The sequence below is a fragment of the Anopheles coluzzii genome, chromosome 2 (assembly GCF_943734685.1).
Source record: "Anopheles coluzzii chromosome 2, AcolN3, whole genome shotgun sequence".
Classification (NCBI taxonomy): Eukaryota; Metazoa; Arthropoda; class Insecta; order Diptera; family Culicidae; genus Anopheles; species Anopheles coluzzii.
Window position 1 is genome coordinate 67,229,931 of NC_064670.1, and position 13,882 is coordinate 67,243,812.

The window sequence follows — 13,882 nt, forward strand, 5'->3', positions numbered from 1 at the left end:
GCAACGGCCGAACCCGTTGTGACGAGGGAGTTCAGAGAGAGGCCCTCATCTTCCTCGTCAAGCTGAAATGAAAAATGGATACAAAATTAATAGAAATAATAATGGAAAAAATCTTGTTTGCAATATAGAAAATGTATGCTTATATTAATAATCCTTTTATCTACCAAATAATACTTTATACACAGTGAAAATTATGGGATAATCTCGCGTCTTTTTTAAAATTTAACATTTATTATTACTTATTAAGGTTCATTATGTTTACTTTACAAAGGCTTTCGTCTTAATTTAAATGCACGCTAATTCAATGTTCCTTTTTATTTTCAGCTACCGTCCACTAAACAACAATGGCTGGAGGTATCACAAAGGTTTGAGCAGCGTTGGAACTTCCCCCATGCCATTGATGCGATGGACGGAAAGCATGTCAAAATCCGCGCTCCTGCACACAGTGGATCCGATTACTACAATTACAAAAACTTTTTGAGTGTTGTGCTTCTAGTAATAGTGGACGCTGACTACAATTTTCTGTTCGCGGATGCGGGAGGAAAAGGAGGCATTTCGGATGGAGGAATACTTCGAAATAGTCGATTGTTTCAAAAACTGGAAAACAAGTTGTTGAATATACCTGATCCAGAGCCTTTGCGAGTACCATATAGAGTTCCAGTACCGTACTTCTTGCTAGGAGACAAGGCTTTCGCCTATACCGATTACTGCATCCGTCCATTTGGTGGAATCCATTCACCAGGAAGTTATCAGCGCATTTTCAACTATAGACATTCCCGAGCTCGAATGCCCGTTGAAAATGCGCTAGGAATTGTGACAAACAAATTCGAAGTATTAAGTGGGCCAATACGTCTTCCACCGGATGTAGCAAAACACGTTGTTTTAACGCCATTATATTTACACAATTTCTTGCGTAAAAGTGCTTCAAAGCATATCTACTCGCCACCATCTTCATTCGACAGAGTCGTTAACGGAAACTTGTAACCTGGCGATTGGAGAGCCAATGAAGGGTTTGCAGGTCTGCAAGGTGTTTCGTCAAGGGCACCTGATCGATTGTTGAATATTCGAACGCATATGGCACTAGACTTCAAACATAATTATAATCATTATGGTTGAACTATTAACCATAATGGTCAGGTCGTTGCACAACATGTCAAATAAGAATAAGCCATTGAAATACAACGAATTTGTTTGAATTGATTTATCAAGACATCGTCCTTAACCTTCACTAATAACATGTTATGATATTGATGTGATATTATCTATATATTTAACATTAACCATACAAATTGACCAACACGCTGAAACAGCTTATTTTACGATGAAACTCATTGTGATTGTTGGACTCTCAAAAAATGAAGACTAACATCAATAAAATCAACAGAAATTTGAAATAAAATGAAATATAACTACATTAATCGATTATAAACGGTTTATTGGCAACATTTGATTTACAGATCAATGAAAACAAATAATTATATTCCTTAACTAGTAAAACCATATATAATATTTTGATATTGATGAAATATATTGGTAATATAATATTGAGAGGCTTTACTCTGGTAAACTTAGTGTTCAGAGGTGAAAATAAAGTATTTAATAAAAACAACATTTGTAGAGTTGGAATGCTGGTACAAATCTCGATATGATGCCGAGCTTCCCAAGCGCCACAGATTCAGCTTAAACGACTGGAAAATTGAATATCCATAGAAAAAAAATGAAAGCTCCACAGCTTCATTGGTTTTATCAATAGATGACGTATTAAAACTAATTATTATATTGCTATCCTTTTCTTGCAATGTGTTTCGAAGTTTCATCTTATCATGTCCTATATAGCCTTCTAACTATCCGAGCAAAAATCTATATTAATGGTCGTGTGGTCAGATACGTGGGTATCAACACCAACGACCATAACTCAAATCTCGCTTGTTTCAGTGCTGGTGGTTTCCGTTGGAGTTTAGTATTTAAACAATCGTATCGCCGTTCTAGTTCTAGCGATGCATAACTTCAATGCGAAACCATACAACAGTTCAGAGGATATGAGAAAGCTCTCCTCTAAGCGAGGAAGCTCAACTGGTTGGGTATCCCACCAACAGATGGCGCCACCAGCTTTTTCGCTATTTTTAGAATGCATGAGTCGTTTGCCGTCTGCTAAACGAAGTCTTTCTATATTCCGTTTAGGTAGAGTGCTTGAGTCGTTTAGAAGCCGTTTAGTGGTCGTTTAGTGGATTTGTGGCACTTGGGTTTTCTGCAGCAAACCATGGTCTTGGCCAAAGAAGCCAAGTTGCACGTAAAAAGGTATTAGTATGTTATAAATATACCATTTGTGACAACGCTACTTCCGAAAACTTTTAGAAGTGATATCATGTAACAAGATAACACGAAAAAACATAGAGCTTTCAAAGATATATCATATAAGAACAACAACAATGCATATAGCCACGCATGAATTGGAACAAACTCAGTTGATTTTGCAACGCATGCAAAATGCTAACTTTTTTAATATAACACATAGGGCAAAAGTTATTGAAGTAACAGAAATGGTACACGTTGATACAGTAGCACGTTAAAAGTATGTAATTCTAGGGATAATTTCAATGGTAAATAATTTTGTGAACATATTATCCTGTATCACATGGTTATTAAATCAATGGATGAACTTATTGCACCCCTGTTTGCATTGGAGTTATTATTTTGTATGGTCACCTTGAAACCATAAGCAGGGTCATTCGCCAATTGTTGCACACGACCAAATTATTGCTCATTATTGCACCACAGCAAAAACTATGCCGGTTTGATACTGTTGTGTGCGACAAAAGAGGTTGCCTACCCCTGGAAGCCGACAGGATGAGTGCCGATCGGGAGAGATAATCGGTGATCGGTCTTCTGCATGATGCAAGAGATCGATACACGAACTGGGGCTCTCTCCTACGGACCGCGGTAAGGGTCAGACGTGCGTGCTACGCTTATTTAATTGTTAAAAAGTGAATTTCATGTGTGCCGTTTAAAATAAAGAGAATAAGTTTTAAACAATACAACAGTGGCGACGAGGTGAAAAAACCCATTGAATACATCAACCACGAGTGCAGCGATAGTGCAGTGAACGATGGAACAAAACGACGCTGAAGCGGCATCATCGCTAAACGGACATGCTACGGACGGTGGCAACGGGTGGCTGCAAGAGGTTTTTCGGCAGCAGCAGGAGATGATACACCAGCAGCAAGCAGATTTTTTGGCGCAGCAGGAGCAACTCCTTGGCAGAATCTTCGCAGCAGTAAATGTGCGGGACACTAACGCTGATCGAGGAGTGGAGGCCTTGGCTGGCCAAGTGAAGGAGTTTCAGTACATACCGGAGGAGCGTGTGACCTTCACGGGCTGGTATGACCGATACGAAGATTTCTTCACAAAGGACGCTGAGAAGTTGAGCGACGATGCGCGGGTAAGACTGCTATTGCGGAAGTTGGGTAATGCTGAGCACGAGCGATATGTGAGCTTCATTTTGCCGAAAAAGCCAGCAGACTACAACTTTGCCACTACAGTGAAGCAGCTCAAAAGTTTGTTCGGGTTGCAAGAGTCCAGCATATGCAGGCGTTTTAAGTGCTTGCAAATGGAGAAGACGTTGTCTGAGGACTTTGTAACGTATGCGTATCGGGTGAACAAAATGGTGATTGAAGCTGGGATGGCAGGATTGTCAGAAGAGCAAATGAAGTGTTTGTTTTTTGTATGCGGTTTAAAGAGTGATACACATGCGGATATACGTATTAGATTGCTTTCGCGTCTAGAAGAACGAGAGGAAATTTGTTTAAACGAAATATCAGAGGAATAAGCGACTTATAGACCTCCGACGAGATACCGCTATGATTGAGGGCGAGCACAGGCAGATACAGGGTTTTACAATTGAGTTTAGACTAGCCGCATACTTTTTTTGAATAGTCGCAATAGATTCTTGACAAGCATCCTCTGTTTTTGATTACGAGCAATGGATTATTGACTAGGAGCAATTGATTTCAGCAGGTCCCTGCATGACAGCCTAAAAGCGTCGCGTTTATAACACCCGGTGTGACAGATCGACTTGAATAATAACCTGTGGATGATATTTAATTTCATCCGCTCATTAGTTTCAAGCGTCTGTTTTACTGCTATATATCATCTACAAAATAAGATATATTTTATCTGATAGGTTTTTGGTGCTATTGTTTTGATTTTATGAATGCACAATACAACTTAACGGCTGAATTGAAATATGCAGTAGTGAACCCACAGGCATAACCTAACCAAAAGCTAGATTAAGCAAGTTTTTCAGTGTGACCATATGTAGTTCTATCGATTTTCGATCGAATATCGGTTTACAATTGAGCACACTAAAACTCAGTTTTTCTAACCAAAAATCAAATATTTTTCTAAGAATTGACCGTTCAACCATAAAATTGGCTTTTAATAAAATTTATGAGTGAATAAAAAGTTGTTTTTACTGAAAATTACCGAATTTGCTTTAGATTTCCTATCGATAACCTCAAAAACAATCTGGTCACTCCGCGCCAGCAACCGGTCTGCTGAAATCAATTGCTCCTTGTCAATAATCCATTGCTTGTAATCAAAAATAGAGGATGCTTGTCAAGAATCTATTGCGACTATTCAAAAAAAGTATGCTGCTAGTCTAAACTCAATTGGAAAACCCTGTAAACGTCGTGAAGAAAGGAAAGATTGAGAGACCCGGTCCGAAGAGTGATAGGGAGAGCCGTGAGGAAGAACAGGAATATTATCGTGAAAAAGCTGCACCGAAGTGTTGGCTTTGTGGTGAAGAGCATTTTGCCAGAAAGTACAGGTATAGGCATTACCGATGTAACGATTGCGATCGATATGGCCATAAGGAAGGATATTGCAGCTCAGCGGAGCGCTACAAGAAATCAAAATGGCAAAATGAAAATGACGATGATGATTAAAAATGGCAAAAAAAGGAAGGGAAAAGGAGGGAAACCCTATAGAAAGTGAAATGGCGAACCTGTGATGAAGGTACCATTCGAGGAGGAATATGAAAAAAGCTGCGATAAGCCTATTGATGAATTTTAAAAGACATTTGTGCAGGTGTGTTTAATTAAGATGAAATGTTTTATGGTGCGGGTCACCCAGAAATAATTTAGGTTCAAGTAGAGATATGTTCTCGTTGTGTCCATATGTAAGCGTGTATGTGTGCATGTGTGTAAATTAACCAAAGTTAAAACAAGAGAAACGCGAGTCGTTAAAAAAAATAGGAAACTATAACGCGAGTCGATAGGAATAGGAAAAAACGTGATTGTTAAAGAGCCATTTTAAAAACAAAAAAAATGATAAGCTATTCTTTGGCGTATGCGAATGAAAAAAAAAAAAAGATTGTAAGCAAGTGATCGTAACCCCGATGGGTCACTTTGTTCATCAGTTAGATACGTATACGTTCAGGATTAGCAAATGATTAAGCAGAACGACGGTACGGTTTCTACTTATCTCTAGAGTCATTCTTAGAATGTATAGTAGAATGAGCCATACCGCCGGTATTAATTGGGGAGATGTTGTGTGCGACAAAAGAGGTTGCCTACCCCTGGAAGCCGACAGGATGAGCCGACAGGATTATCGGGAGAGATAATCGGTGATCGGTCTTCTGCATGATGCAAGAGATCGATACACGAACTGGGGCTCTCTCCTACGGACCGCGATAAGGGACAGACGTGCGTGCTACGCTTATTTAATTGTTAAAAAGTGAATTTCATGTGTGGCGTTTAAAATAAAGAGAATAAGTTTTAAACAATACAACAGATACTATTTAATGAAAATGGTATCAAGCTACCGACTAATTTCCTTCGATTTCGAAATATGAAACTATAGAATTTCAAGCCTGTGGTGGTTTTGCGCATTATTTGCGCACTACGTGGTAGTTAGGAAAATAATTTATAATTCACAATATTTAGCCAATGGCTAAATGTTTTTTTTATATTATTATCGATAAAACCACTTTTCAAAAAAAAAAAGAAAGAGCTAATACATTTCATATCTTAAAGTGTGCAACTAATACATTTAATAACAAAGTGTGCGGTAGATCGATTAACAGAAACAAAAAAACAGATTATTCTTACCGTGTCTGCATGTTCAGCGTCCTCCGACGCATCGTTCATAAACGACATAGCCTCCCAGGCTGGCCATCGCGGGCGATAAACTTCGGCGTAGGCTAAAATAGTCAACAGGTTAGTTGTAGCCTTTTAGTAGCTTGAATAAAAAAAAAATAAAAAAATAAAATAAAATACCTGACCCGGTCTGCATGCTCTGGCGCACTTTGGATCGGTATGACCGATATATGGCCAGCATGTTGTGCCACATTTTTTTTGGCCTCTGCCATGGTCAACCCGACCTCTTCTGCGACACACATCCATGCATCATTTTGACGGTCTCGGTTTTTGTAATGCGGAGATTTTTTATTGTAGATGATGTTCTGTTCTACCGCATTAGCCATCCGTAAGCAGAGCTCCACGTCCTGAAATAGTAGTTAAAAAAATTAATAAGACGTACGGTTTTTTAATTGTAAAACATAATAAGGATAATAACTAAAGAAAACCGGCATAGAAAATGAGATAATTGGATTTATGGAGGAACACGATCCAATAGACACAGGTGCAGGAAAAAAGGAAAAATTAAAAAAAAAACCCCGGTTAAGTAATGAGTTTACGAGAGGAAAGTTGGCAAGAGGCAAGATAAGTGTGGCGATACCATGGGGTAAATTCTTAAACCATGTAAGCACCACTACTACGAGCAACGGCAGTTGCAGCGATCTAGTTTTAACCTCATCCAACATAGTCACTCAGCCGTTGTTAATTAAGTACACCCATACTCACCTCACGCATATATTTACGCGGTTCACGTCCTGATCCCGAAGCCAGTCCTGCTCCCGATTCCAGGCCTGATCCCGAAGCCCGTCCTGCTCCCGATGCCCGTCCTGAAATCTGTGCCAGTCCTGATACCGGTGCCAGTCCTGCCCCCGAAGCCAGTCCTGATCCCGATGCCAGGCCTGATCCCGAAGCGCGTCCTGATACCGGTGTCCGTCCTGATCCTGATGCCCGTCCTGAAATCGGTGCCAGTCTTGATACCGGTGCCAGTCCTGCTCCCGATGCCAGGCCTGATCCCGATGCCAGCCCTATTCCCGAAGCCCGTCCTGATACCGGTGCCTGTCCTGATGCCAGTGCCCGTCCTGATACCGGTGCCAGTACAGATACCGGTACTCGTCCTGATATCGGTGTCAGTACTGATATCGTTGCTAGTCCAGGTCCCGATTGCTGTACCGATTTCGATCGCTGTCCTGACGCCGTTCCCGGTCCTGATCCGTTCTGATTTACATTAATTTTTTTTTATTTTTTTGTTTGGTTCTGCTAAAATAATATACACATGAATGTCAATTTAATATTAACACAGAAAATAAGTGATAATTAATACCGTACTTTTACAATGCCGGCTTTATGCTTGTTTTATTTTGTTTTGTTGTGATAATGCTCTTCCTTTTCCTGTTGACACCTACAATGCTGTCATTTTGAGTTTTCGGGTTGCTGTCAAAAAGATTTCGGATGAGAGCGTTTCTACATACACCGAGCCTGAAGGTGAGAGATGGCTGTGAGAAAATTGACAATCGGTTTCTCACGCCGGTGTGTGTAGAAGCTCTGAAAAGCGCTGAGATGAGACTTCTAAAATGATGTTGATAAAATTCATTTTAATCGCTAAAATGAAGTAAAAATAGTTCCTTTTACTTTTTAATAATATTTCTACGATTATTAGACAGCAAAAATGCAAACTATAATTGATCGATCGCTATAAACTGCCAATTCAATTTTTTCTCAGCTCCATCGTTCTTTGCATGCCGAGGAAAGCGCGTACGCGTACTGCGAATTCGCGTATATCGAGTATCGCGTACTGCGGATAATTGCTGTACGCGTTTCCTCTAAATTTGACAGCTCCATGTGTTTTTTGCAAATATTTTAATTCTTTGAAATATTTTATGGTTTTTTTGAATTTCCTTAATGTTATTAATGCATTTTGCATTAAATTTGGGCAAAAGATACCTGTTTTATAACAAAAAACTTTAATGCAAAACTCTGTGTCGATAGTTTTCAACCCTCGATCCGGTAGTGTAAACTATTTTTCGATAGGAATCCGCTATACGCGAAAACTCGAGATACGCTATTGCGCTCGGTCCCGTACGATAGCGTATATCGGATAATGACTGTATTATTCCATCAAGCCTAATAAGAAGAAGAAGAAGATTTCAGCTCTTGGAGCTGAAATCTTTTTGACGTAAAGTTTTCGCCTGGCCCCCCCTTTTGACCGAAAACTTTTTGAAATTTCGATTCATGTAGCAAGGCCTTGAAAGGTTAAAAACTATTATATTCAGTGAGAATCATATCAAATATTTAAATAAGTGGATAAAACCGCCCCCTACTTGCAAAATTATACGAAAATTAATAATGATTTGGCTGGAAATCACGAAATTCAATTCACGCGGTTTTTTGCGGCCGTTTAAGGTCCCCATCAACCATGTATCTCGGGGACCGCCTGTATACGCAATCTGATATTGCGCATCGTTTATTGATACGGTAAGAGATTAATAGAAGTTATTTGTTTATTACAATATCGTAATTGTTTAAATGTAAATTTATCAATGGATCAATTCTAATTTACAGTTGAAAATATGTTCTGTACCCTATTATTTTTTTCAATAAACGTCAATGATATGAACATATAAAAAGAAAGAATATTTACAGCACATAATACTTTATCGTCAACTAATACTATGTTGGGAAAAACTAGGTTTACTGGGCCAGCTAGTAATTTAATAAAAATGTATTACATGGAGTTTTAAAATTTACATTAGGTCAAAATCGGAAATAATTATACAGCTGGGACGAGAAAGCTTGAAGCTGCGTACGCCCTGAGCAGTAACAGAAGTACCAGTTACATCTAAAAGTTTCAAATGTGGGGCAGCTGATTCGAGATGGTCCAACGATATGTCCGTCACAAGCTTATAATTTCGCACAGACAATCTTTCCAGTCCGGTAAAATTGTGATGTAATATTCCTCCTAAAAAACCTCCCGCAAGTTCATTGCGTGATATTCCGTACGCACATATTCCACGATCACTGATTAACGATACGTAATTTGGAGCTGGTTGCCCTGCACCTAAATTTACAAATACTTGATGCTGGTAGCCCCGGCCCGGCCCGTTAGCAATTGCAGGGAAGTTTTCTGGGAAATTTCCGGGCATAATAATTACGTGTGGCAAGACTCGTTGCGGTTGTGGATTATTTTCCTGACCATCGTGATGATTATTCTGCACTGGAGCATTATTGGCTGCATCATGGAATCGCAAGTGAACTGAAACAAAAATTATAAACAAGCAGAATAGAACACGTTAAGTTATGTTTTCTCATGATTATCATAATACAGTCTATTCCCGAGTTACGCGGTTTTGGCGACGAATCCGCGTAAGTCGAATTTCAAGTTTTTTGAACTAAAATCCTATTGATTACTCAGAGTTTTTGATTTAATTTAGTACTTTTTTACACTTTATCATTTATTTGAAATTATTTGTGCAGTAAACTGTAATATTTTTTGCTTTTATGCGATTCCAATTTGTTAGCAAAAATGCAATTTTTACAGAACTTGAAGCAAATTGTACTGATTTGACATTTAATCTATCAAATTTAGAAAACCGCGTAACTCCGGAACATACTGTACTTAGAACTCGATTCTAGGACATTAAAATAACTAGTGTTTAAGTGTATTATTTTGTTGCCTACCATTCAAAAAAGGTTGCTCGCGTTCTACTGGGCCGTTTTCATCATGAGCTTGAGCTGCAATTTCAGGTTGGAGTTCAAGCACAGGGGGCCGATGAGCATTATTTCCACGAGCATCAAAAATATGTTGATATGCAGCATTGATTTGATCACCAGCTCGACGTAAAAGTGGAGGATTTTCTAATTCGACATGCTCTCTACGTTGCAGTAGCAAATCTCTATTAATAATACGCACAATGTGTTGTCGATCCACATTGTTATGATTATTTTCGTCATTTCTTATGGGTTCTACCTGTTGATTTTGTTCGTCTGCGGGACTTACAGCACGTACTCTTCGCGCTTCTAAGTGTGGGGGCGGAGAACCTTGCCCTTCGGGTCTGTCTGCTACCGGGGCCGGTGGTTGAACTCGTTGATTATTGATCAAAACACCTGCTTGTCCCCGTACAATTCGAATTAAATTATCTTGATTTCCTTGTACCTGTCTTGGATAATCTCCGTGTACTACGCGTATCTCAAACACTCCATGTGCTGGTTGCGGATTATTGGGAGGAACACGTGCAGCTTCTATTTGTCCTTCAATCTGATGTGCAGGTGCATGATCGTTAACAACATTTTCATTTTGGCGTAGATCAGGAACGGCCAAACGATGCAATTGTTCGACACGTAAGCGTTCTGCTTCATTGTACTCATGAAGTCCATTTTCAGTTCGTAAATGATCAGGACATTCGAGCTTTAATTCCTTTAAAGAGCGCACAATGTTGAAACAACTCACATCGGAATCGGATATTGGGGTATCACGTAAATCAAGAATTTCCAGGTTTTTAAAACCGAAACGAGTCGCCAAACTGGCATATGGAACACTGTCTTTAATATTTGCACATCCCTTCAAGCTTAAATATCTTAAATTTGGTAGCTTTGATAGAATCATAAAATCATGCGTGTCGAACCAAGCACAATATTCAATTGTAAGTTCCTCCAAGCGATCGAAATATTTATACATATTGGATAAAAATGAACGCATTTGTTGCGGGGGTACTATGAGATGGCTGTTAATATTTTGCACTGACAATGCGCACTTGCGAAACGCTAGCGAGCGTAAACAGTGGGGAAAAAAGATAATGCTGACATCGTTCATATCGATATATGCTTCGGTAAGCTCCAACCGTTCTAATAGACAGCATCGAGTTTCTATAGATTTTAGAATACCTGGTGTCAATGTCGGAACGTTCCATTGTTCAGCAGGATAAACACTAGTCATACCACGCAGTTTTAAACTTTTAGTTGTGCCAGGTTGTAGATATTTCACGCATCGATGTACTTCCATGGTAAGTAGCTTGACTGAAGTGAAATCAGCATCCATCCATAGAGTTTTGTCAGCAACTAACCTTTGTAGTCGGATACACACTTTAGATAATGGAATCAAACTAATACTGTCCAATTGCTTGAATACAAGAAGAAGTATTTCATCGCTAAGGTCTAGCAAATTAATGTAGGACTTATGGGTACATGGTTCGATAATTTTGTTAAGAAGGCCAATTCGTTCAATGATTTGATGCTTCGCTTCTGGTTTCATTGTGCTATAATCCGGTTCGTCCGATAATTTTCTCTTCCGTCGATGCTCGAAACGTTGTTGAGGCAGCTTAGATGCAATACTAGATGATGGCATATCTTGAATATGTTCCTGCCTTCGTATCGGATCCATATTATATGGCTATCGAAGTTGATATCGTTAATTTGCCTATGCAGGTTTAACAACTAGACTTTGTATTAAAAATTATTCGAAAAAATAATATTATTCAGCAAAATGAGACGACGTATATTAGTCAAAACTTGGCTGCTGATTCGATACTGCGTTCTTCAAAACATCCAATTAATTGGTTTTATTTGTCCTGTCTACAGACACAGAACCTATTTAAAGCTTTTAAATAAGGCGGCGCCTTGCCACCAATCAAACATGACATACGACTCGAGCAAATCCACAAAATTATATTGAGGTGCACTGTCAGCCACTGTCGAACAAACTAAACTAACAACGCAACAACCCAGTCAGACAGACTTCTGATAATTTACCCATTCGAGCAGTTTTGTGTTTGTCATAACAGTAATTTAAGAGCAATTTAGCAGTACGAAGTGTTGTCGTTTGTTGTCAGTAAAAAGATATAACCGTATTAATACACGATGCGCAATCTCAGATTGCGCATATATTCGTTTTATCAAAACATATGTCATTTCGCGTAGCCAACCCTGAGCTTTAAACTTCATTTCCATACAATTTCAGATTGCGCCAAGATTGCGCATAAATTTTCAAGATTATATGTCCGAGATATATAAATATTTTATGACCGATAAATATATCAAACCGATCCGTTTGACGGATAAATATATGCGCAATCTGAGATTGCGCATCGTCTATTGCTACGGTAAGATAGAACTAAAAGAGTATTGTTTTAATGTTCTTTTAGTGGAAGAAGAAGTCGGCGGTGTGTTGAAAACCGTAAATTGTAAAGCCGAGAAATTGCGTTTATTAGTGCTATTTGTGCACCACCTTCTCCGGGTGAAGCGGCTGTTCAAGTCGAGTTTGCTAAAAAAATACATTGTAATCGTTTGTATAAGTTAAGGACAATGATTGAATATAACCATTCAAAGTGGGTATAGGGACTAGGTGGGCTTATAGGTTTGGCGGGAAGGCCATATTGGACGAACGAATAACAGGAGGGGATTCGATTGTGATACGTAGTTTTTCACCCATACTACGACAACCAAAACCAAAACCAAAGCCATTGGAATTCACACGCATACATCAACAAATTATCGAATCCCCTCCTGTCATTTCGTTTTCATTTTTCTACAGCACGGCTGTCAAATTGTTCGGGAAAAGCCCACCTGTATAATAAACCCACTTTGATAACCATTAAACTGTAATCTAATACATTTCGTGTTATTTATTAACAATTTGGCCGAAAAAAAATATAATAGAGGAAGCAATAGGATCTGTCAAAACTGCTCGAATGGGTAAATAGACGACTGCTCTTAAATTACCGGTAATTTAACGGTAAGATAGGGGTAAATTCCCAAGTGACATTTTCGAGCAGATTGTTAGCGTTTTTCGAAATGCTGGAAGCTTAAAGAGCAGGCTTAAACCTGGCTTAAAGAGCAAGCGATATTCCAGTGTTTAAGCTTATTATAACAGTTGAAAGTCAGAGTGAAGCGTTTTTTCTGGTGCCATTTTGAGAATTGTCATCACGTTGTGCACAAGCTACCGACCCAAAACAAAACATTCGTACTCTTCAATCCATATTATACAAAAAATTATTATAAAACACTATTCATGTTGTTTTGTTGGTCCATGCGTTTCCCCGCTATTCTGATATTCCTAGATGGATCATTTATTTCTTCTTACTCTGTGTTTTGGTTGTTGAACAGCGAGGACAAAACTGCAAGCTTCTTGTTTGTCCGGCTTCTACCGAAGTTCTGACATAAACATCAACGCTTCAACACATCGTTGTTCACTCACACATCCATGTTTTCAAGCGTTTATATGAGCCAATGGGTTAATTCGAGCTGTTCACAAGGAGTTTAAGCTAAAAATGTAGAACAGTTGTCACCTGGGTTAAGTCCGATTTGTCTGACTGGGAAACATGTCACTTTAAGACTGCGCTCTGGCTCCAATGGAACACGCTCGAGCAGACCTATATAGCGCATGGCCAGGGAGGTGACAAAGTGTTGAAAAAAATTTCAACTTTGTCAAAATTCTTGTCAACTGCAAAAATGAGCTATTCTCGTGGCCGCACCAAAAACATACACAACAACGACAAAAAGCTCAAACATCCGAACATCATCGATATTACCGTATTAATACACGATGAGCAATCTCAGATTGCGCATATATTCGTTTTATCAAAACATAAGTCATTTCGCGTAGTCAACCCTGAGTTATAAACGTCATTTCCATACATTTTCAGATTGCGCCAAGATTGCCAATCTCAGATTGTGCAAATATTTATTTGTCAAACGGATCGGTTTGATATATTTATCTGTCAAAAAATATATATATGTCTCGGACATATAATCTTGAA

The 13,882-nt window shown here is 38.9% G+C and overlaps 1 protein-coding gene across 1 annotated transcript; it reads right to left on the reverse strand.

Annotated features, from left to right (window-relative positions):
- Positions 1–7,460: 7,460 nt before the first annotated feature.
- Positions 7,461–11,798, reverse strand: LOC120949644 (uncharacterized). The gene is made up of 2 exons (XM_040367069.2): positions 9,810–11,798; positions 7,461–9,384 (listed from the first exon to the last, which is right to left on the reverse strand). Exons 1-2 carry the CDS (start codon positions 11,506–11,508, stop codon positions 8,876–8,878), a joined length of 2,208 nt encoding a protein of 735 aa, XP_040223003.2. The 5' UTR covers positions 11,509–11,798; the 3' UTR covers positions 7,461–8,875.
- Positions 11,799–13,882: the final 2,084 nt, after the last annotated feature.

Bases quoted from the DNA above. Each gene is read 5' to 3' on its own strand.
- LOC120949644 (XM_040367069.2), bottom strand. From the start codon at position 11,508: ATGGATCCGATACGAAGGCAGGAACATATTCAAGATATGCCATCATCT. The intron at 9,385-9,809 runs GTAGGCAACAAA...TTTTTGTTTCAG, and splicing joins CGAGCAACCTTTTTTGAATG to TTCACTTGCGATTCCATGAT.